This window comes from Stenella coeruleoalba (assembly GCF_951394435.1).
Source record: "Stenella coeruleoalba genome assembly, chromosome: 10".
Classification (NCBI taxonomy): Eukaryota; Metazoa; Chordata; class Mammalia; order Artiodactyla; family Delphinidae; genus Stenella; species Stenella coeruleoalba.
Window position 1 is genome coordinate 88,579,894 of NC_137156.1, and position 26,567 is coordinate 88,606,460.

At 38.8% G+C, this 26,567-nt stretch overlaps 1 protein-coding gene across 10 annotated transcripts in view; it reads right to left on the reverse strand.

Moving 5' to 3' along the window:
- The window catches only part of CNTN3 (contactin 3), a 321,453-nt gene that overhangs the window by 55,032 nt on the left and 239,854 nt on the right, over positions 1 to 26,567 (reverse strand). For all 10 annotated transcript variants that reach the window (XM_079933639.1, XM_079933635.1, XM_079933640.1 and 7 more), the window contains 2 exons: positions 10,091 to 10,218; positions 8,109 to 8,284 (listed from right to left, as the gene is read on the reverse strand). In XM_079933639.1, the coding sequence (XP_079789765.1) occupies positions 8,109 to 8,284; positions 10,091 to 10,218 (304 nt within the window). The remainder of the gene's footprint in view (positions 1 to 8,108; positions 8,285 to 10,090; positions 10,219 to 26,567) is intronic.

Sequence of the window (26,567 nt, forward strand, 5' to 3'; positions counted from 1 at the left end):
ATAGTCTATATAACAATTTATCTATTTCTTAAAAGAAATTACCAGTAAAATTTTAGCCTTAGAATCTTTTTCTATGGGGGGGGGGGTGTTACTAATTTACAGTTTTCATGATTATGAATCTACTTGGGTTTTTTAATTCTTATTAATTTTGATCACTTACATTCTCCCCCAAGTTTTCTACTTAATTGGGTTTTCATATATATGACTTGAACATGGAATATTCTGTTTATTTTTAATTCTTTCTCACCCACTACATTCTCTTTCTCATTTCTAATTTTAGCTGCTTTAACCTTTATTCTTCATTAATATTTTCCAGAGCTCGTCTATTGCTTTCGGACATTGCTCCATCCATCCATTTATTCTTCCATCTCCTTAATATATAGTTGTTTTGTTACTTTCTTTCCTAAAATTTACAAGGGTGTGAAAAAGATGAAAAGGAATGTGTATTTTCTATTTTTAGGATCAATTTTTTATGTGTATCGGTTACTTCCATTACAAAATAGTATTAAATTGTGTTTCTGATTTTTGGCAAATCAGAAGCTCCTCTTTTGAAAGAGGAGCTCTCAGCAGACTACATGACAATTTAGTTTCTCATTTTCTCTTTGTTTTTGACTTGGTATATTTTAATGGTACATTAACTGGAATATTATGATTTATGATTATTACCCCTACATGGCAGAGCAAACTTTTTCCAAAATAAACGTACCTTTTTTACTCTTAAGGCTTGCCTTGAATTCTTATTAGTTTTTAAATTAGTAATTGTTACCGTGTTTCTTTTTCTTGAATTTGATAAATATTTGCACATCTTTTCATGTACAGCCTTGGTTTTTGTTGTAACTCCGCTGTCTTTATGGGTTTTAATTCAAGTTACATGTTACGTGGTTTGACTTCTGCTCGTCTTCTTATAAATTTAAATCTTCCAGGGCTTCCACTAGGGGTGGATTGGACCATTCATCTTAACAAACATTGTACGTAATAAACGCAGCCCTGGGATGCTAATCATACCCTAGGTAGGAACTGAGACTCTAGGATGCCTGGCTGAGCAAACAATGAGTTAGTGAAATAAACTCAACTTCAACTCTTTTGTGCACTTCCCCGTTTCCAATAGGCATTGGAGAATCTTTGTTTTTTCATCCCCAAATAGCTTTGTGGGAGGGGCTGGGCTTCAGGGATGTATGCTCAAGATGAATAATATTAATTCCCCTGGTCTAATCCTCAACTTTTATGGACTCATTACTGGATGTATTCTCTAAAGGATCCTTCCAAGTCAGTTTATATTTTGAATTTGGACAAGATATAAAATTTATAAGACACTCTAAGTGGGAGATGTTTACAAACGCAGTGTGTCACCACAGGTAGTGTTTGAATGAGTGCTTTACCTCAGTTCTGTATTTACAATGCACACAAAACCTCTTACAGAATTTTGTGTTGTAAAATAACTGCTATTGTCAAACTTTTAGTTCTCACACCCAAGTAATTCTATGAAATAAATCAAGTCAAGGTGACCATATTGTATTACTATACACAAAAGATTTCTTTCAAAGACACTCTTTTCTGCCACTGAGAGCTGGGAAATACATCAGGTCTCAAGCTCTCAAGCACTAGACTGAGATTGTGGCCTGTGGGAGACAAAGCACACCGAAGGCAGCCAGTTCAGTGAGTCACAGATGGGCTGTCACTGCTAAACCTCTTACTGCTTCCAGTGACTTTTATCCACACACATTCTAATTCATCATAGATCCAATCCCATAAAATGTGTGAAGCTCTATAGCTTGGCTCTATACATTCCTCATTTCTAAAGTATCTGCCACACATCAAGTTTATCAAAGCATATCTATTTAAACATCCTTACAATATACAGGGAACTTCTGGGGTGTTTAGGTTCAACAGTTTCTAGCTACAGTCAGTCTCCATAATGTAATATGTCTAAGTCCAAAGGTTAGCTTATCAAGGCAAGCCAAATTATTGTTGAACGCTCTTAAAAGCGTACTTAAATTTCCAGGCCCCTAAATCCTCAGGTACAAGGCAAAAATGTTCTTTCATTTCTCTTGAATTTGGGGGCTATTATCTCCTTTTTCCTGTCAGTGGAAGCTTCGATATATTTAAAAGCTGAGAAAGAAAGATGTTATACTGGGAACTGGGTGAATGATGCAATCTCTTTTTTCTCTCTCTTGCTTTTTTTTTTTTTTTTTTTTGCATGGAGTGGAATTCTGTTGGTTAAACATGGCTATGATAGAATACTACCGCAGACATATTGTCGGGACTGTGTCTCTTCCTATTACTGTGCATATATGAAATTTATATACACATAACTACATACATTCTTACCTACATAGGCACAACTACATATGGAGATATCTAGATATAGCCCAAAAGGAGAGAGCACAATGTTCCTGGAAGAGGGACCAGTGTGTGCAAAATCTTGTGGTGGGAGGGAACATGGCAAATACTAAAAACTGATGTGAAAAGAAACCAGAAAATGGGGAACAGAAAGTTAAGTAACTCATGCAAGGACATCATCTAGTAAGCAACAGAATCTAGACCTCACCTGTATCTGAACCCAAATCCCCTGCTTCTCTAATTACACCACACTCTGCCTATAACCAAGATTTGCTTGGCAAACAATGGACTTAAGTGGCTGCCTTTTACTGCTGACTTATTTATACAACGCTGATTTGTCCCATGGAACAAAGCCTGTGTATGACCCACATTCCTCCTTTGTGATGGGTCAGTTTCCTTTGGACACTTGGCTTGATAAGCTCTTCTGAATGCTATACATTCTGACAGTGCAGAAACCTATAACTGCTGTTGAGACAGGGGGGAAAGGGGCAGGATACAGCCACTAGATAAATGAAGAAGGGGTGCAGCCCTTAGGATGTGATAAAAACTGGCTGGAACCAGCTGAAACCAAGGTGGCATGGAGAACAGTCTGGTCCTTGACCTTTAGCTCATTATACCTTCATTTTAATACTAAAAGTGGCCCAATTCCTGGAGATCCTCACCCTTTCCTGGAATAGCAAGAATATTCCTCCTACTCTTTAGCATGTGCTATTACTCAGCCCACAAAAAAAGACCAACCCCAGGCCCTGGGGCCACTCTCACTTTCTGAGCAGGACCGCATTCTGCCTATGGAATGTGTCCCTCTAAATAAATTTGCTTTCACTTTATTTTGGCTCGCTTTTGAATTCTTTCCTGCTTGAAGCCAAGGACCCTCACTTGGAGGTCTGTCCCAGGGACTTGAGTGGGTCCCTGGACGTGACAATTTCCTCTCCTCCAACACTGTCATCACACTCCTTTGGCATGACATGCAAGTCTACACAACAGATCTGATCTAAATTGGAGCTTTTGGATTTTCCCCAAAAGGTGTGGGTTTGTTTGTTTGTTTACATGAATGAATGAATATTGAATACCCAGAGTCGTCTCAATGACAAGTGGCTGAAGCAGTTGAAAGCTGTCAGTTAGATTTTCCATTTTCTAAACTACCCACCCTCTTTTTAAAACATGGCTCCTACACTATCCAGCTTTCTAAGCAACCTTCCCAGTTACTGGCTTCTCCCTCACATTTTGTTGCTTTTGAAAACAGGGGATTTATCTATGAACACACTGGGATAAAAGACAAGCAGACTTCCTAGGTATTAACGTGAACGCTGCAATGAATACACAGAGGACAAGAGCCGTTATATGATTCCCTCCTCATGCAATAGGAGAGCAATTTACTTAATTGCTTGTGCTTAAGGGTAATGTCCTCTTGTATGGCTTACATTTTGTACTGATGGGAGAATACTAAGTTACTAATGGCACAAGTCAATAAAAAAATTCATAGGCCATGAACAAACATGTCAGAAAAAGACCAGAACTGGCAAGCGACAGGGTTAATTCATGCAGTTTCATGTTTCAGATACTTGATTCCTGTAGAGAGATGACTGACCCAATACCTTACGTAGAACCTATCAGTAGCACAGGAGCAGTTAAGTTAAAGTATTATCTTGAATATTTTTAATCCCAAGACCCTCTTAGAGAAAGCAGCCATCTAGCTCAGTGTCAGTGAAATGTTTGTTTGAGGATGTTTGATGCATATTAAAATCAAACTGCTGGGACCTCCCTGGTGGTCCAGTGGTAAAGAATCCACCCTACAATGCAGGGGACTCGGGTTCCATCCCTGGTCAGGAAACTAAGATCCCACATGCCGCGGGGCAACTAAGCCCGTGCACCACAACTACTGAGCTCATGAGCCTCAACTAGAGAGCCTGCGTGCTGCGAACTACAGAGCCCACAAGCTCTGGAACCCACGCGCCACAACTAGAGAAGAGAAAACCGGCACGCCACAACTAGAGAGAAGCCCGGGCACATCAACGAAAGATCCTGCGTGCCGCAACTAAGACCTGACACGGCCCAAAATAAATAAAAATAAATTAATTAAAAAAAATCAAATCAAAGTACTTTGGGTTTTTAGTCTTTAAATGTGCATTTCTTTAGCATTAGTGCAGACGAAGGACACTGTATTGGATACAATATTATCAACAGTTCACGATCGAGGAGATAAATCACGGTGTTATCTACATTATACAGCAAAGGCAATTAATGTTTCAAATCAAATTCTTTATGAATTAAAGTTAGGGCAAGAGCTGGGTTACAGCAGTGAAGGTAACATTCTAGCCTTTTCTTTTTTCCCTTGACTCATCTCCAAGGAAAGGCAAATGATAAACCCTAAGTATGGAGTAAAGAGTTGGCTGAGGATACTGGCATATGCCTTTTCCTGTTGTGACAGAAGAAATCAGTGACTTAAAAAAAAAAGCATTTAAAGCAGCAATCCCACTACTGGGCATAAACTCTGAGAAAACCATAATTCAAAAAGACTCATGTACCAAAATGTTCATTGCAGCTCTATTTACAATAGCCCGGAGATGGAAACAACCTAAGTGTCCATCATCAGATGAATGCATAAAGAAGATGTGGTACATATATACAATGGAATATTACTCAGCCATAAAAAGAAATGAAATTGAGCTATTTGTAATGAGGTGGATAGACCTAGAGTCTGTCATACAGAGTGAAGTAAGTCAGAAAGAGAAAGACAAATACCGTATGCTAACACATATATATGGAATTTAAGAAATAAAAAAAAATGTCATGAAGAACCTAGGGGTAAGACAGGAATAAACACACAGACTTAGAGAATGGACTTGAGGACACGGGGAGGGGGAAGGGTAAGCTGTGACAAAGCGAGAGAGTGGCATGGACATATATACACTACCAAACATGAAATAGATAGCTAGTGGGAAGCAGCCGCATAGCACAGGGAGATCAGCTCGGTGCTTTGTGACCACCTAGAGGGGTGGGATAGGGAGGGTGGGAGGGAGGGAGACGCAAGAGGGAAGAGATATGGGGACATATGTATATGTATAACTGATTCACTTTGTTATAAAGCAGAAACTAACACACCATTGTAAAGCAATTATACTCCAATCAAGATGTAAAATAAATAAATTAAAAAAAATAAAAAATAAAGCATTTAAAGCAATAGTAAAAGAAATGTCAATGGTTTGCAGCAATTGGTGAAGTTCTTGAAAGCCTTGAATCAGTCAGCACAATTTGGAAAACTAGAATTTCGAAAATGGAGCAAGCCAGATGATAGAACATAGAAACAGCATCGAAATTGTACTTAATTGTGGCTAGGTATCTAAATATCACCTTTTTAAAATTTTATTTTATTTTTTTAAAGACCAGCTGTAGTGGGTCACTAGGGCTGCTGTAACAAAGTAACACAAACTGGGTGGCTTCAAACCACAGAACTTTATCGTCTTAGAGTTCTGGAGTCCACAAATCTGAAATCAAGATCTCTCTCCCAAATTTCTAGGGTAAGACCCTTCTTCCCTGCCTCTTCTAGGTCCTGGCAGCCCCAGGCATTCTGTGACTTGTGCCTCCACCTTCACAGGGCCATCTCCTTGTGTCTACATTCTCCCCTCTGTGTGTTGGTCTGTGCCTAAATTTCCCTGCTATTACAAGGACAACAGTCCTATTGGATTAGGGCCCATCCTATTCCAGTATCACATCATCATAACTTCACTACATATATCTGCAACAACCCTTTCCAAATAAGGTCACATTCTGAGGTACTAGTGTAAAGGACACTCTTCTGTATCTCCTTTACAGTCAATACTATACGCACACTCGGAACACGTCACATTTCTGACACCAGATGTGTGTGTTTTCCACACCAAGCAATTCTCCAACACCAGGTGGGGGGGGGGTCCCAAAAGTCAATTCAATTCTGACACTATCTGCCTGGAGTTAGCATCAGATCCATAAGTTAAGGGCTCAGCCCCCTGAGACTGGCCCCTCTTCAGACACCAACTGCAAGTCTCAGATCGTCACTTGTACTTCCGACCAACCACTTATAAACTGAAGTTCCCATGGCACTCTCCTTGGGTTCAGTAATTTGCTAGAATGGCTCACAGAACTCAGGGTAACATTTATTTACTTTATGATACTTTATGTATCATAAAGGATACATATAAACAGAGCTTCTATCCCAGTGGAGGTGGAGTGTGTCACCCACCTCGCAGGTAGACATGCTCACCAACCCAGAAGCGCTCTGTGATGAAAAGTACTTTACTTTTGGGATTTTTATGGAAGCTTCAGCACATAGGCCTGATCGATCATAATTCAGTGCTCAGCCCCTCCCTCCTTCCTGAAGCATGGAGGGGCTGGGCACTGAATTTATGATCCATGGGGAGTGCTGAAGGTTCCAAGTTTCTAATCACGGCTTGGTCTTTCTGGTGACCATCCTGAAACTATCCAGGAGCCCACAGCGTCACTTCATTAGGACAAAAAGACATTTCATCACGCAGGAAATTCCAGGGGTTTTAGGAGGTCTGTGCCAGGATCCAGGGGCAGAGGCTAATAATCCTATTATTACTAGCCTCTACCACAATCCTATCACAACTAGGCCTTAGGATTTGAACTTTTCTTTTGAGGAAACATAATTCAAGTCCTAACACCATCCTTTCAAGTTGCACACAACCCTAACACATTAATAGACCCCATGTACATACATATATACATTGAAGAAGAAATATTGGTGGTGGTTTTGTTTTTAATTTTTTTTGACCTGGCCATGTGGCTTGCGGGATTTTAGTTCCCCGACCAGGGATTGAACCCGGGCCATGGCAGTGAAAGTGCCAAGTTTCAACCACTGGACCACCAGAGAACTCCCAAGAAATATCTTAAAATAAATATAGCTGAATTGACCATTATATCGTTTTGTCCATAAGGAGAAAACCCAGACTCTACTATGATGTACCACTGACGTCTTAGCCAAAATGAACGAAGCTAAACCCTGTGTCAAAGAAAACAGGCCTGCAAGGGAAACTGGCCTTGTGACGATGGATTCACGGACATGTGGCCAGGTGCGAGGCCTGCTGTTAGTCTGTGTGGTTCACAACACTGCATTCCTTCTTAACAGTTCTCCTCAAGGTGTCCATTTTCCCTTGAAATCTGTAATTCTTCCTCACAAAGAACCATCGCAAACGAGGAGACAGAATGAAACAAGAGAAAGTATTTGTGTTTTGGGGACTCACAGATCTAGGCTTGGATGTAAGTTCCACCACTCGCTAGCTCAGTGGCCCTGGACAAGTTAATATCTTTACAAATCCTTAGTTTATGCACCTGTAAAAGGGCAATGCTTACCACTGACATCCAGTGTCACTGCAAGGATTAACTGGGATGAAGCACCTGGCCTGATACATGAAAGGCATTTAGCAAATGTGACTTCGTTCAACTTCATAATATATCATGTTGAAAGTAAACAGTTGTATAAGAACACTTTCCCTTCTGTGGAATACTAATGACAAAAGTATCGTACAAAATAACAATTAATATAAACACAGCAAACATCGATTTTAATTAAAATTATAGTTTACGGGTTGAAGTAAATATGCTCACTTTCTGGTAATTACTATAATACAATTAGACCATTACAGAATTGCAAGCCCCGATTCACTCACAGAACAGACATTACTGGAGTAACAGATATGTGCCCGATGTTTCTTTAGGGACAATATGTCAGAGACAGATGTAAAAAGCATGAGGAAAGGGTCACAACTTACCCCACCGACTTTCTCAAAGTGAGATCCGTCTTTCTTAAAATCTGTGAGGGCCCCATTGAAATACCAGGTAAACATGATGTCTAATAGGGGGTCGTGTTGCACCTGGCAGGGCAAAATGACACTTTCGCCCACTGAGACATCCATGTTGGATGGTGCCAAAGTTATTCTTGTTGGTTCTATTGGGGAAATAATAAAGTTTTAAGTAAAACTTCAGCATTTTTATTTTGATGAAAGCAATTTTCAACAGGCAGACTGTTAATCTAACATAGCATGTATGTGTGTGTAGACATACATATGTGTCTATATACATATATATACCTCTGTATCATGAAAAGTCTTCAAGATGAAAAGAGACATTTTGATGCAGACCCATAACATATTTCATTGGATACACAAATTCTTGTTAAATAAATTAGGGTATCTACATTTATGGGATATTGAAGTTTAAAAATTGAAGTCACCTGTAAACAAGGGTTATAATACTACTACAAAAGCAATTTCATTTTAGCTTTATTGTTTCATGAAATATACCAGTAGAAATAGAAACCACTGTATTTTCAATGACTGGAAAATGTATTACTACCAAGATTTAAATAGACTCAAACTTTTGAAAGAGTACAAAAATGTTTAGAATAGGTAGGATACTAAGTTAAAATGTTAACTAATTTGTTTTTTCCCAAATGCAAATGTCCTTTCTATCATCACCATAGTCCTTCCATAGTTGGGAATTAGGCTTCCCTTGACTCCACTTTTCCAGCACTGCTCCCCATTTCTTTGCTCCATGTTGTAGCAAAAGTCTTCAAAAGAGGCATTGATTATGTTTTCTACAACAATAGTCTTCCTCCTACCCAAACCTGTGCAACCTCAAGCCTTTCCCATCTCAGTTGTTTTGACTGTTATTCTTCCTGTTGTTCACCAAACACTCTGCAGGCATCGTTCTCTTTCTTTCTCTCAGACCTCACAGTCAGTTTGCCAGCAACGCCTACTGACTACATGCAGAATCAAATCCCTTCCCATCAACTGCTCTGCTGCCACCCTCATCTGGGTCATTATCACTCCCGCCTGGATTACTGCAATGTCTCCTGACGTTCCTCCCACTTCTACCCTTGACTCCCCACAGTCTGTTCTCAACAGAGCAGCTAGAGTAACTGTTAAAAATATATTTCCCATCATTTCATTCCTCTGCTCAAAACTGTGCACTAACCTCGACTTTTCATGCCAACTAAAAGCTGACGTCCTAACAAAGTCTACAAAACCTCTACACGATTGTCCCCAAGAAATCTACTGAACTCCATCTCCATGAAATCTTTGTTCACATCTCTCCTTCTCTGATCACTTGGGTTCATGCTCCAGCTTACTTCTCCCAAACACTCCTCTGTATTTTACAATCGTTTGCAATTTCTTTCCTTCTAAGAATTTCTTTGCCTTATATTCCTACCACTTATTTTCTTTCTATCTTTGGTAGAAGGTAAGCTTCATGTGGGCAGCATTCTTTGTCAGTTTGTTACTGAATAACCCAAGCACCTGGCACATGGTAGATACTCAATGCTTTTCTTCAATGAATAAATGAACAAACACATCCACAATCCTAAGTGACTCTTTTTGATAGCAAGGGTTATTCCACGAACTCAAACATCTCCAGAAAATATCAAAGATAATGGAAAAGGAAAAAGTGTACCCAAAAGATGTGACATACTAGAATAGCACGAAATAAAAGCAGACCAGCCACATATGCTACTTATAATTCTACTGCCAATTTTGACAGCATGGCAACTCATGTGTCCCTGGTACACACCGTGGTGTATAAAGAAATATTAAGGATTGTTCCCTTGACTTTCACTTGTTAGAGAAAACACAAGTGCAAACGTAAGGTCGACCTTCGTAGTGCACTGCATATTGTGAAAAACATTTTTTTCTTTGATCTTAATAACATACCACACAGTGTATCTCCATGTAAAGCAATCTTTCAGAAATGCACCTACCTGTGACAACCAAGTGTGTTGTGCCATTTGCTTTCCCAAACTGGTTTTCTGCTGTGCACGTATAAATTCCAGCATCAGCTTTAGTCACATTGGCAATTTTGAGTCCTCCATCTTTCAAAAAAGAAATTCTAAATATACAAATGAGACAAATAAATGTATACTAGTCACTTTTTTTCAAAATAAATGGAGTTTTTGTTAACAGAAGTATTGTCTTAAGCTACTATATTTAAGGCAACATAAACCAGCCCTTAGCCTCCTTGGGTCTAAAGAAAATTAAAAGAAAATTTATACACACATGCACACAGCAGACTAAAAAAGAAGCTCTACCAATCTGAACATTTCTTGATATTTTTACACAGTTTTACTTAACAGCATGACTTAACATTACATATGGTTTTAGGGATGGCTTTATCAATTAAGTGTGAAACGTTTTCCAAAGATATGTGGTGAGGTGGATTACTCATGGGTTAGCCTTATCAATCTGGAGAAAATAAGAAGTAGACATGATGCTATTTTCCATAAATCTGAAACAGTTTGTGAGAAATGAGAAACTCCCTGGTGTTTCATTATGAACTTCAGAGAGTCAGATCTAACCTAGTATAAATCCATATTTTGCAAAAGAACATCTGCATGGTCACCCATGAACTACTGCAAAAATGTGGGCAACGTAAATGAACACATCTGAGTTTCTGAGCACACGCTTAAAGTACTTAAAGCTTTTGGTCTAACTAATTAACTAAGGAAACAGAAATGAACTTTACATGAGCTAGACGCTATGAGAGTCTCTGAGATCACAGTGTGAGCAAGACAGGAAGTCCCCACCTAAGAAGAACCACAATCCTGCAGCCTGTGGAACAAAAACCAAATTCACAGAAACACAGACAAGATGAAAAGGCAGAGGGCTATGTACCAGATGAAGGAACAAGATAAAACCCCAGAAAAACAACTAAATGAAGTGGAGATAGGCAACCTTCCAGAAAAAGAATTCAGAATAATGATAGTGAAGATGATCCAGGACCTCAGAAAATGAATGGAGGCAAAGATCGAGAAAATGCAAGAAATGTTAAACAAAGATCTAGAAGAATTAAAGAACAAACAAACAGAGATGAACAATACAATAACTGAAATGAAAACTACACTAGAAGGAATCAATAGCAGAATAACTGAGGCAGAAGAATGGATAAGTGACCTGGAAGACAGAATGGTGGAATTCACTGCTGCAGAAAAGACTAAAGAAAAAAGAATGAAAAGAAATGAAGACAGCCTAAGAGACCTCTGGGACAACATTAAATGCAACAACATTCCCATTATAGGGGTCCCAGATGGAGAAGAGAGAGAGAAAGGACCCAAGAAAATATTTGAAGAGATTATAGTCGAAAACTTCCCTAACATGGGAAAAGAAATAGCCACCCAAGTCCAGGAAGCACAGAGAGTCCCATACAGGATAAACTCAAGGAGAGACAAGCCAAGACACACAGTAACCAAACTGGCAAAAATTAAGAACAAAGAAAAATTATTGAAAGCAGCAAGGGAAAAACGACAAATAACATACAAGGGAACTCCCGTAAGGCTAACAGCTGATTTCTCAGCAGAAACTCTACAAGTCAGAAGGGAGTGGCATGATATACTTAAAGTGATGAAAGGAAAGAATCTACAACCAAGATTACTCTACCCGGCAAGAATCTCATTCAGACTTGATGGAGAAACCAAAAGCTTTACACACAAGCAAAAGCTAAGAGAATTTAGCACCACCAAACCAGCTCTACAATAAAGGCTAAAGGAACTTCTCTAGGTGGGAAACACAAGAGAAGAAAAGGATTTACAAAAACAAACCCAAAACAATTAAGAAAATGGTCATAGGAACATACATATCGATAATTACCTTAAACGTGAATGGATTAAATGCTCCAACCAAAAGACACAAGCTTGCTGAATGGACACAAAAACAAGACCCATATATATGCTGTCTACAAGAGACCCACTTCAGACCTAGGGACACATACAAACTGCAAGTGAGGGGATGGAAAAAGATATTCCATGGAAATGGAAATCAAAAGAGAGCTGGAGCAGCAATACTCATGTCAGATAAAATAGACTTTAAAATAAAGAATGTTACAAGAGACAAGGAAGGATACTACATAATGATCAAAGGATCAATTCAAGAAGAAGATATAACAATTATAAATATATATGCACCCAACAAAGGAGCACCTCAATACATAAGGCAACTGCTAACAGCTATAAAAGAGGAAATCAAAGGTAACACAATAATAGTGGGGGACTTTAACACCTCACTTACACCAATGGACAGATCATCCAAACAGAAAATTAATAAGGAAACACAAGCTTTAAATGATACAATAAACCAGAGAGATATAATTGATATTTATAGGACATTCCATCCAAAAACAGCAGATTACATGGTCTTCTCAAGTGCGCACGGAACATTCTCCAGCATAGTTCACATCTTGGGTCACAAATCAAGCCTCAGTAAATTTAAGAAAACTGAAATCATATCAAACATCTTTTCTGACCACAATGCTAGAAGTCAATTACAGGGGAAAAAAACGTAAAAAACACAAACACGTGGAGGCTAAACAATACATTACTAAATAACCAAGAGATCACTGAAGAAATCAAAGAGGAAGTCAAAAAATACCTAGATACAAATGACAATGAAAACACAATGATCCAAAACCTATGGGATGCAGCAAAAGCAGTTCTAAGAGAGAAGTTTATAGCTATACATCCTACCTCAAGAAATAAGAAAAATCTCAAATAGGCAATCTACCCTTACACCTAAAGGAACTAGAGAAAGAAGAACAAACAAAACCCAAAGTTAGCAGAAGGAAAGAAATCATAAAGATCAGAGCTGAAATAAATGAAATGGAAACAAAGAAAACAATAGTAAAGATCAATAAAATTAAAAGCTGGTTCTTTGAGAAGATAAACAAAATTGATAAACCAGTAGCCAGACTCACAAAGAAAAGAGAGAGAGGACTCAAATCAATAAAATTAGACATGAAAAAGAAGAAGTTACAACAGACACCACAGAAATACAAAGCATCCTAAGGGACTACTACAAGTAACTCTATGCCAATAAAATGGACAACCTGGAAGAAATGGACAAATTCTTAGAAAGGTATAACCTTCCAAGACTGAACCAGGAAGAAGAAGAAAATATGAACAGACCAATCACAAGTAATGAAATTGAAACTGTGATTAAAGATCTTCCAACAAACAAAAGTCCAGGACAAGATGGCTTCACAGGTGAATTCTATCAAATATTTAGAGAAGAGCTAACACCCATCCCTCCTCAAACTCTTCCAAAAAATTGCAGAGGAAGGAACACTCCCAAACTCATTCTATGAGGCCACCATCACCCTCATACCAAAACCAGAGAAAGATACTAAAAAAAAAGAAAATTACAGACCAATATCACTGATGAACATAGATGCAAAAATCCTCACCAAATACTAGCAAACAGAATCCAACAACACATTAAAAGGATCATACACCATGATCAAGTGGGATTTATCCCAGGGATGCAAGGATTCTTCAATATATGCAAATCAATCAATGTGATACACCATATGAACAAACTGAAGAATAAAAACCATATGATCATCTGAATAGGTGCAGAAAAAGCTTTTGACAAAATTCAACACCATTTATGATAAAAACTCTCCAGAAAGTGGGCATAGAGGGAATCTACCTCAATATAATAAAGGCCATATACGACAAACCCACAGCAAACATCATTCTCAATGGTGAAAAACTGAAAGCATTTCCTCTAAGATTAGGAACAAGACAAGGATGTCCACTCTCACCACTATTATTCAACGTAGTTTTGGAAGTCCTAGCCACAGCAATCAGAGAAGAAAAGGAAATAAAAGGAATACAAATTGGAAAAGAAGAAGTAAAACTGTCACTGTTTGCAGATGACATTATACTATATACAGAGAATCCTGAAGTTGCCACGAAAACTAGTAGAGCTAATCAATGAATTTGGTAAAGTTGCAGGATACAAAATTAATGCACAGAAATCTCTTGCATTCCTATACACTAATGATGAAAAATCTAAAAGAGAAATTAAGTGAACACTCCCATTTACCATTGCAACAAAAAGAATAAAATAGCTAGGAATAAACCTACCTAAGGAGACAAAAGACCTGTATGCAGAAGACTGTAAGACACTGATGAAAGAAATTAAAGATGATACCAACAGGGCTTCCCTGGTGGCGCAGTGGTTGACAGTCCACCTGCCGATGCAGGGGACGTGTGTTCATGCCCCGGTCTGGGAAAATCCCACATGGCGCAGAGCGGCTGGGCCCATGAGCCACGGCCGCAGAGCCTGTGCGTCTGGAGCCAGCCTGTGCTCCACAATGGGAGAGGCCACAGCAGTGAGAAGCCCGTGTACCGCAAAAAAAAAGATGATACCAACAGATGGAGTGATATACCATGTTCTTGGATTGGAAGAATCAACATTGTGAAAATGACTCTACTACCCAAAGCAATCTACAGATTCTATGCAATCCCTATCAAATTACCAATGGCATTTTTTACAGAACTAGAACAAAAAATCTTAAAATTTGTATGGAGACACAAAAGACCCCGAATAGCCAAAGCAGTCTTGAGGGAAAAAAATGGAGCTGATGGAATCAGTCTCCCTGACTTCAGACCATACTACAAAGCTACAGTGATCAAGACAATATGGTACTGGCACAAAAAAAGAAATATAGATCAATGGAACAAGATAGAAATCCCAGAGATAAACCCACGCACCTATGGCCAACTAATCTATGACAAAGGAGACAAGGATATACAGTGGAGAAAAGACAGTCTCTTCAATAAGTGGTGCTGAGAAAACTGGACAGTTACATGTAAAAGAATGAAATTAGAACACTTCCTAACACCATGCACAAAAATAAACTCAAAATGGAGTAGAGACCTAAATTTAAGACTGGACACTTAAAACTCTTAGAGGAAAACATAGGAAGAACACTCTTTGACATAAATCACAGCAAGGTCTTTTTTGATCCACCTCCTAGAGTAATGGAAATAAAAACAAAAATAAAAAAATGGGACCTAATGAAACTTCAAAGCTTTTGCACAGCAAAGGAAACCATAAACAAGACGAAAAGACAGCCCTCAGAATGGGAGAAAATATTTGCAAACAAATCAACAGACAAAGGATTAATCTCCAAAATATATAAACAGCTCATGCAGTTCAATATTAAAAAAACAAACAACCCAATCCAAAAATGGGCAGAAGACATTTGTAAATGTAAATAGACATTTCTCCAAAGAAGACAGACAGGTGGCCAGGAAGCACATGAAAAGCTGCTCAACTAATTATTAGAGAAATGCAAATCAAAACTACAGCGAGCTGTCACCTCACACCAGTTCAACTAATTATTAGAGAAACACAAATCAAAACTACAGCGAGGTGTCACCTCACACCAGTTAGAATGGGCGTCACCATAAAATCTACAAACAACAAATGCTGGAGAGGGTGTGGGGGAAAGGGAACCCTCTTGCACTGTTGGTGGGAATGTAAATTGATACAGCCACTATGGAGAACAGTATGGAGGTTCCTTAAAAAACGAAAAATAGAATTACCATATGACCCAGCAATCCCACTACTGGGCATATACCCAGGGAAAACTATAATTCAAAAAGACACATGCACCCCAATGTTCACCGCAGCACTATTTACAATAGCCAGGTCATGAAAGCAACCTACATGCCCATCGACAGACGAATGGATAAAGGAGATGTGGTCCATATATACAGTGGAATATTACTCAGCCACAAAAAGGAACGAAATTGGGTCATTTGTGGAGACGTGGATGGATCTAGAGAGTGTCATACAGAGTGAAGTAAGTCAGAAAGAGAAAAATAAATATCGTATATTAATGCATATATGTGGAACTTAGAAAAACGGTACTGATGAACCAGTTTGCAGGGCAGAAATTGAGGCACAGATGTAGAGAACAAACGTATGGACACCAAGCGGGGAAAGGGGGGGGGCAGGGTGGTGGTGGGATGAATTGGGAGATTGGGGTTGACATGTATGTACTAATATGTATAAAATAGATAACTAATAGGAACCTGCTGTATAAAAAAATAAATAAAATAAAATTCAAAAAAAAAAGTCCCCTCCTTCATGGAAAGAACAGTCTAGTGAGTGGCACAGACAGCAGATGATGAAATAGGTAAATGTGATAAGTTCAGATTTTTGAGAAGTATTCAGAAGTGGTGATACCATAAAAGCAATAGCTCTAGGGAGTGTTCCCATGAGAGAGTGCTTCAGAAAAGCCTCTTAGAAAAGGTGCCATTTGAACTGAGAAAGAAGAGTGAGAAAGAGTTGACCTGTCATTAGTCTGATTCATGAATCTTTACTGCCCATCTGGTCTATCCAGAATTATTCTTCTTTTCTCTGAATCCCTATATTCTTTACTATCCATACCATGCATTTAATACTTAGAATGCCTTTTATCTTTTATGGTTCACAGCTTTGATACTTGAGTTTAGTATCTATCCAAATGGATGGTAAACTTCTTAGAAGGTTTGCAACTCCAGCGTCAGCATGGCATGGTATGTGTAAACCGTCAATAAATGCCTCCCAATTCTGGGTGATACAGTAGAGCGGACAGGAAAGATGCTGAGGACATGAGACTAGAGTTGGAGGATCTTAACTCAATCTCTAAATATTACCCCATTGGTTGTAAGATTTTTAGATGTGTGCCAAAAATGTGATTATTAGGACAAGTTTATGCATTAAAAATACACAAGATATGGATTTTATGTTTTATGTATATATGTGTGTGTGTATTTTTCATAGCTTGTGATTCACTTTTGCTTGCATCCTGGTTATATTTTCTTGGGTGAGAAAGTTGTAGGGGAATTGGAGGTGGTGCATAGGGACCTGTTTATGATCCTGGGTAGAGCTTTCCACGAATGTTAGTTGCTCATGTGATTTTTTTTAACATATCAAGATACAGTTCAAATACAAGGGTTTGAGAGCAATGGCCTGGACAGCTAATTAGGGAACACATAGCACTATATTTCAGTTTGAGGAACTACACTGAAGGGTTAAAAATTCCAAGAACTTTCCTAAGAAGCTTTAAAAAAGGTGCTATGTCTGATTTCCTTCATGAAATCCTGGCCACTATGTTGGGTGTGAAGTGTAATCTGATCACTTTTTGCAAAGAGACGATCAAAAAAAAATTTCTTTATATCTTGTCATAGAGCAGAGATTTTCTTAAACAGTGTGCAATAATAACTGAAAGAGGAAAGTCTGCAGGGAGGTACACATGAATGAAAGCTTTGGAAATGAAGACTCTTTTGAGAAACATGGGGAGTAAGCTAAGGAAATAGAATCTGATCACTAACCCTGCCTTACTCCCTCCTGCCCAACCCAGGCTTAGACCCCTTTCCCTAGCATCCCACTGCCTGAAGGACGAAGACCACATCCTAAGCCATACCCTCCCATCAGGACCCCACCCCTCTAACTACATAAGGCCTCGTGAATTCTACCCTTTGCTCTTCTCCAGTGTCACAAGCCTTCTTTTAATTGCTTTTATGCTCTTCTTGTCTTGGGGCCTTTATAAAACCTGTTCCTCATGTCTGATAAATGTATACTCAACCTTCAGATTTTGGTCACTTCCCTGAAGCCATGCGTTGGATTACGTCTTCCTGTACTGATTATTAATCATCTGTGCTTTTGTCATAGCATTTGGCAACTGGCCAAGTATATATCTGTGTGCTTATTTGACTAATATTTTTCTCCTCCTGTAAGCTCAGAGACAGTAAGGTCTCTTGAAGCAGGGAGAGTGAATAGTGTCAGGATTACTCACCACTGCATTCCTAGAGCCTTGAACTATTCCTGGCACAGAGGAGATGGCCAAAAATAATGCCTGTTGAATGAATAAGTGACTGTATGCCTTTAAAGAGTCACTGTAGAAGAGATGGGATTAGTGATGGCAGGTTGCAAGGCACTGAGAACTTTACAAATTACAAGGAAGTAAATTCAGAAAGCGTGGAGACTTTTACTCACATATATTTATATACATATGCACATACGTATACATGTTCTCTATATAAATGTCTGTGTGTGTATATATATACACACACACATCTATACATATGTGCATAAACATATATGTGGAACAAAGAAAGATGAAGCAGTAGAGGGCTGGATGAAGAGAACTGAACAACTCCTAGGATAACAGGACTGAAAATGCACTTGTACTATTAAGGAAGATATCAATAAAGGGCAAGGGACTGAAAATAAGGGAAGCACAGGGGAAACGAGGGAGGGAGGAAAGAGAATGAGAGAGAAAACTTGTTGAGAAAAGTCTCAGACGTGGAAGGAATGAGTATAAACAAAGGCAATGCTCCTGACCCATTCTGACTGCTAATCCTACTTGTCAAATTTTTGGCCAAGACCCCCAAAGAACATAGTCCTCGATCCACAGCACTGCTCAGTAAGTTTTACCTACCGTTGCTTTAAAAAGAAAGTGCAGATTTGCTAGAGATTTTCCCATGTAAAGAAAGCAAGCTGATATCAGAAAGATGGTTATCAGAAGGTCTTGAAGACATTCAAACGGTGAGGCAACCTTATCTGTTCTGAGATAGAGGGTGGAAATAGAATTGAAAGCTCCAGGAGGCTGGGTGATCAACCACTTCCGAGATTAGTAAGCAATAAAACAAAGTAATGATGTCTCTTGTTGACTGAACAAATATTCAACTTAAGCTTAGAGCTTCTGATTTGGGTACCACAGAGCAGAGACAGGCAATTTCAGGTATCTTCCCAAGCTATGAACTTGTGTTAACAGTCAACCTTTCACTACAAATATAGAACTATTAGCAATGATGGAAGAACTAGAAATCCTTTAGTGTAGGAGGTTTAATAACTCTAAATGAGCAGGCCTAGCCTCATGACTACAATGAGATAAGAAACAGTTTCAAAAGCAAGGCTAACACCTCGGGAGTCACACACAGAGTCCAAAACAAACATACTGACTCTCAAAGAAGGAAAACTCTGTACATTGTAAAATTTTGAGCTAATTGGATATTTTCCTCCTCAATTGGTTCTTCCAGGAAGTTCTAAGAGGCCCACAGGGCATTTCACACAACATAAAAATAAACAATATTGAGTAAATGGATGGAGTAATTGCTTCTCAACAGAAAACCTTCAATAACCCATGCTTCCCTACAGAGATCTGAAGTGAAAATTTTATACCACTTCACTATAAATGAAATTGCTTTCTGAGCTTTCTGGGAACACGTTTTTCTGCAAATGGGTAGAGCTGAAAATGTAGATAACCATGAGTAACTCTGGTCTTGGCACAAAAAGTTAAATGAAGATTTATGAGATTAATATTCAGAAATGTGGCACTCCAGGTTGCTTTGAAACATGTGCAATTTTAATCACTGTGGCATTTTAACTCCTCGATCAGTTTTATAATATGCCTTTTTATGTACCCTTTCATTGGTTTTCTCCTTTTGTAGGAAAAGAGGTTATTTCACTAAACTTCACACAGCCTGTGGTTAGTTTGGGATAAGTAAACTTAATTGCTCTAAGCTGGTCTAATGGTCCATGCTGTATGTAGTTCAGTGATGGAATTGAATGTATGACTGTTAAGAAACACTGTTTGCTCTGAAAGTAGACTGTTGTCTAGGCAACATTGACCTATACTGTACGATGACATTTAAGCACCCATAATAAGACACCGTGTTTTAGAATGAGAAAGGTATGCAGTATTATGCACGCAAGGCAGGATTTCTGAAAACATTCTTTTCCCCCTGCCTATTTTCTGAATATTACAGTACTTTATTCAACTTGAATTTTAACAAACACACTGCAACTCTACATTTTCTCAGGAAGCTCATCTCAGTGGAGATGAGATCACATGAGACTGTAATGATTAAACTGTTCTATAGAAAATAACAAGGCTATTTTGGACTTCACTTCGTTAGTACATATTGTAAGAGACGGATGTTTAAAATTAGCTACAAGAGAAAAGTACTCACAATGCATATATGACACGATAAATAATGACAGTTAAGAAAATCACATATAAATTGATGAAAACGCATGAGAAAATAAACGCCAGAGACAAAGAGCATATAGTGTATATTTTCCTTTACAACCGATCTCATTTCCATATGCTTGGTAAATAACGTCTCCCCCTTGAGTCCAAAGATAACCTACAAATAGTATTTAGGAAAATAATATTAGCATTTTCATTCTTTTAGTTATACCATGTTGAGCTTTCATCTTATGAATTAAACAGTGTCAGTTTAGTGATTTATTGGTTAGAAAGTCTCCAAGGAAAAGACAGGCAGAGTAGAGAAGATTCAGCAGTTAATTATCCTTTCTCTGAGTAAGCACCAGGCTAATAATATGCAGCTGTGTTACTTTGTTGCTACACATGTTACACAGAACAGGCACCTGAAGTCCTAGAGAAACAGGGTGTGGCTCCACGCTGTAGCCAAGATAAATATACATTTTTCACATTAATTAATACTTCCTCATATTTATAAGAAGAGAACCAACAATAAAGGAACATTTTCATTACACGTATAAAACCTTTCCAAATGTACATCTATCGTAACAAATATATTTGGAGCTAAATATATTAAGACAGAGACTCAACAGTTTTTTTCCTCCTAAAATGGACTCACACTATAGAACAAAATGCCTCTAAAATAAGATTTCCAGCTTGAATGATTAAATAAAACTATTCATCTAAGTAATTCGTGAGGCCCAGGCAACAGTCCATTTGAAACATTTAAATCCTCATACAACAGAGGATCTGCAAAAATTATAAATGCTCAGATGAGTTAGTAAAACAAACAAACATGACAAATCAACAGTTCTCTGATGGCTCATGTATTCAAAGATAAACTCGTAAAGAATACTAAATAAGATTCAAAGGGGCCTCATACTCGACACTATTCTTTGCCTGAGAGATTCATGAGTCAAAGCAATGCAAATCAAGACGTCAGCTGTAATACACAGAAAGCTGACGCAAAACTGCTTAAGTGAGCAGCTATGGTTTCCTGACACTTCATTCCAGAATTAGGCAGGCCTAAGCTTCCTGGCACATGCAGACTAGCACAGGCCCTCCCTGTAAGGGCAAGCTCCCTTCCTGTATGGTAAACAGAACAGCAGAATACATTCATTCTCTACAGGCAGGCAGACACCAAAGAGAAAGAAGGAAGACGTCTGAGCTACAATGTCAAGGTCTTCCACCCAATTTCAGGAGTCAGACACTTTCTCTGGGGAAGGGTTGAAGAGAGACACAAGTGTTACCCAAATGGGTGTCCTTCCCCCTAGAGACTAGCAGTCCTGGAATGGAGCTCACCTCCAACAATAATGCTAGAAGCAAGATACCTTGTACGCAAAAGGGAAATTTCATTGATTCAAGGGATGTAGAAGGTGCTGGATACTTTTTGGCTGCCCAGAATCTATTCCCCTTTCTTTGGGAACCAACACAGATCTTCCTTTGGAGAATTCTCTTCCACTACTGTATGCAGTCTTAGTAGGAACCAGTCATGGGCCCCATCCTATCCTAGCCAAGGGGGAAATACCGGACACAGGGCAACATTTCCCAAACTTTACTATGCACCATTCGCCTGGAGGACTCAGTCCTTCAAATACCCACTGCTGGGCCCACCACCAGATAAGGTGTGGGACAGGGCCCCGGAACTTACATTTCTAATAAGTTCCCAGGTGATTCTGGTGCTGCCGATATGAGGACCACACTTTGAAAAACAGTCATCTAGGCTACGTCCTTTGGGCCCTCCCTCTGCAGACTTTGATTTGAGACACAAGGATGAAAATAATGATTAGTTTATTCATTCCAGCACTTGCCCTGACAAGATGGGGCAATCCAGGATTCCTGGAGCCAACTAGTTCCTGTCCATTCCTAAGTCAGTTTCTACAGCTAATCTAACAATTTTGTTCAATATTCTTGTATTAATTCTTAGCTAGAGTGCCCAAATCCCTAAAAAATACAAGTTACTAATAGTTGGCGACACACACATAGTATTTGTTCAATAAATATTTGTTGTCTTAATGAATATGAAGGGTTCTGAGACAATTTTCTATACAATTTTCTGATTTTCTACAAGGTTCTATCACAAATCAAGAATGGCCCCCCCCCCAAACACATACCCTGATGTTGAGCTCTTGCAAGATGAAATGGTTTTAGCCCCACTATTTCAATTCCAAGGTCATCCTCTTTTATAGATGTCCATCAATATTTAAGTGAATCACTTACAACCTTATGCAGTGTTTCTAACCTTTCTGGGACACAAAGTTCTTTGAATATTTGAAAAATCTGAGGACTCTCTCGGCGGAACAGATAAACACATATACAACCATAACAATAACAAAAGATCTGATACGATTCAGGATGAATTGTCTAAGCTTCTGTGGACATCAGGTTAGCGACTCCTGCTAGCAGTTCAACTCATCCAATGACACAGGAGTGCACTGGAATCTCTTTGTCTTGGATGCTTTAGTGTGAATCTTTTAAGATGTGCTTTATTGAGATTTTCTATTTATATGACTGTGTACATTTGATGACTGGCTCCTTAAAAATTATCTTGCACAGAAAGAGAGAGGGAATATTGCATAGCTCAAGAAGGTAGAGTCTTAGCTCAGACGTGTATCCACACACTGGAGTGGGTCCCAAGGTTTTCTGAGAAAAATCTCAGCCCCTATAACCTGAACTTTGTTGTCCCTCTTCCATGCAGAGTTTAATCGCCATCATCTATTCAGACACAGGGTCCGGTGAGCCATCACACCTCTAATAAGATGATATAAGCTTTAACACTAGTTCAGTTGACTCTTTAAGCATTTGACTCTGTATTTTCACAGCAGCACCTTCTCTTTACCTCAGATTCTCGACGCTGAAAATAACCTTGAAATAATTTCTATTTACATGCGAAAGAAAAAAATTAAAATTCATATTTCATTTTAAGGACATTAACTTATATATTACTCAATGTTCTCTCCATCACAATCCATGGCATTTGGACATATCCATTTGCATACTTTTGCCTAGGAAGAGTTGCATATCTCCTTATCAAATGGCTTCATTCAATCTTACAGACAGTGTGGATTGTGTTATTAGCAGTATTTTTCTCTGCTCATTTGTTAAAAGTGTTGAGCCAAAATTGTGGATCTCAACTAAGCGAATGGATCTGTTGGCATAGGTTTGGTACACTAACGTCGGATATTCACTCTACAAGTATTTACTGAACATGTACTATGGACCATGCTCTGCAATAAGCAAAAAGGATTTACTGGTAAGAATTTATTCTGTCCTAATAAAACTTACATTCTAGGAAATTTGAACTCTGGCATATTTTTTGTCTTCAATGTTCGTTTTGTGTGTACTCTAATAAACTGTCCTCAAGTTCTTTTTGGAATGAGGCATGATGTTAGTAAATGAAATAAACCAGAAGACATAAAGGTATTAAAATGAGTAGTCATAAGAAAATAATATATAATAAACTAAGTAAGGTATAAGGTGTTTCAAGAGCCTAAACTAGAAAAACATACTTTATATCAAGCTTTAAAAACTACGATTTTCCCATTTATGTAAATCAATAAATACTGCAGAAAATTAAGTGCCTAATACAATCTTTAAGTTAAAGGTGCTTCCTTCTTTAGCATTTGATTGTAACAGGTTAGAAAATAATTTTTTCCCAAAACAAGACAGATTTTATATATTCAGTCCCAATTACAGAGGTTTTTTCAGAATTGCAAGACTCTCAAAGGGTCAAACGCTCTCGTGCGCCAACAAAAACTGCTCTAGCAATGACATCTACATTAAGACAGGATTATAAAATACCACAGATAATATCCGGAAGCGGAAAACACGTGCAAGTACAAAATGGTTTTTTTTTAAATTTGTTAGGTAGTAAGAAATGTAACTCAGTGTACCAATTCATTAGAACTTACAGAACAGACCATAAATTATGAATAACTCCTTTCCAGTATAACTATGTGGGAGGCATCAACCATCACCAACAACAACCCGCGTGTTTATTCCTTTTTCACAGAAGTGCAATTGCACCTCACCTAATCATTCATTCAACCATTCTTCCATCCATTCCCCCCTATTACTATTAAGGGCTTCAGGGAGGGGGAAGAATAAACTAAAATATAGCACTTTTCATATTTGAATAGGAAGCCTCAAGTAGAAATCTATAAAAAAATCAATTTTATACATTTCTAAGAAATTGCTGTAATAAATTAGATAAGAAAATTATAGGTACTTTTAAGACATGGGAAGCGATCCAAAAAAGAATAAAATTCACTTCAACAAGTATGTGTTGAGTACTGATGACACTCTAAGTGTTTTGAAAAACGCATGTATGAGTGAGGACTAGTCCCTATCCTTTAGAGACTTTCAATCTAACGGCGCGGGGGGTGCACCGCAACTATCAGTAAAATTTGATGCTCCGGTATGAAATTTTGTATCTGAGGTACAAATTCATCCAGCGCTACCTCAAAACACACAATATCCTTTTCTCCATTTCCTCCACTGTTACCCTAAATCAAGCCTCCAGTACATCTTACCCTGACAACTCCAAGTTGCCTCCTAACCAGATTCACTGCTTTCCCCCTTTCTCTCCTCAACCCGCTCTCCACACTACAGCCAGAGTTACCTTTTTTAACCAGAGCATGTCACACCCTGTGTTAAAATCACCAATGACTTCTTATTCCATTTAAAATAAAATCCAGCAGTTTTATCACTGTCTTCAAAGGCCCCATTTCTGGATTCTGCCTGTCTCTGGGACCTCATATTTCATTATTCTCCCTTTCTATGCATGATTCTTCAGTCACACTGGCTTTGCTCCTGATTCTCAAATGAGACAATTTCATTCCCATCTCCAGACCTTTGTTCTGTTGGGACCTCTTCCTGCGAGGCACAGCTTCCAATTCTTGGCATGACCCATTGCTTCTTACTATTTAGTTCTCTGTCCAGAAGTTACTTCCTTAAGGAGGGCTTTCTCGAAATACCCTGTATGATTATACACTTTTTGCCCTTAATGGCTAAAGAAATTATCTTCTTAACTTATTCATATGCTGTCTCTCCCTTCTGCAAGTTCCACAAGGAAGGGACCATATCTGTCCTGTTCACTGTGGTTTTCTCCGAGCCTGGAACAAGGCATGCCGGGTGGGTGTGCCAGATTGTATTTCCCAAAGGTGGCCACAGTAAGATTTCCCATCCCAAATGCTCTCCTAGAATCTTGCTACAGTACTCTCCCATCAAGAGGTGGAGTCAAATCCCCCTCCTCCTGAACCTGGTCAGCTCAGTGATTCACTGGTAACCAATGGAATGCAAGGAAAGTAAGGTTTTGTGTCTTCTGAGCCTAGCCTATTCAACTTCCACCTTGCTTGCTTGAATATTCGCTCCTGAAGACTTTAGCTGCCATATAAGCATTTCAACTCCCCGTGAGGCCACCATGTTTTGAGGGAACCCAAACTAGCCCACGTGGAGAGACCACGTGGTCATGGAGAGGCTATGGGCCTGCCAGAGAGAAAGCGGTGCACGGCCAGCCCCCAGCAGCTCCAGCTCCAGCCCAAGCCTGACTGCAACCACGTGAGACACTCCGAACAAACACTGCCGAGCCAAGCCTTTCCCCAATTCCTGACCCATGGAAACGGCGAGCGATAATAAAGCAATTGCTGTTTTACACCGTTAAATTTTAGGGTGATTTATTATGCAGCAATAGTTAGTGGGAACAGTAGGTGCTGAACAAATATTTGATGAGTAAATGAATGTTGAAATGAATAAACATGTATGGAACAGTGACCAAGTCTACAAAGATAGAGAAGGTGAGAATCCAGGTGAGATGGCCTTCTGCACAAACAGCCACAATACAGTGTTAAATGACACAGTTGGGCCTAAAGAAACCACAAGGGTAAAGCAGAAGAAAGTGCAATTAACCTCACCTATTGGGCTTGGGAAAGGCTTCTCATGGTGAGTAACATTAAGCTGGGCCTTGAGTGATAAGCAGGGGTTTGCAAGAAAGACAAGAAAAGACATTCCAGCCAGAGTAAATCACAGGAGGATAAATGCAGAGTGCAATGAGAATTCTCTTTTGTCCTCCTTTCTTTTTAAGAATTACTCAGAAGGCAATGGTAGGCACTCTTGATAATGTTAAAGGAGTCAATATTCTTATTTTGAGAGAAGTCTCCTGCTTTTTCCTGTCTTAAACATTATTACGAGAAAAAGTGCAATGGTAGTAGGTTATGATATGACAGGGTCCTCAATAAAATATTTTTTCTTTGAATTTTCAGTGAAAGCAGAGATATAGAACATTGACTGAGCCGTAGGAAAATGCATGTGGGATTTGGGGGCTTGAGTGAGAAATTCTATATGACCAAATGGATGCGGTACAGAGGGACACACCCAGTAAATAAAACATCTATGCTGAGCAC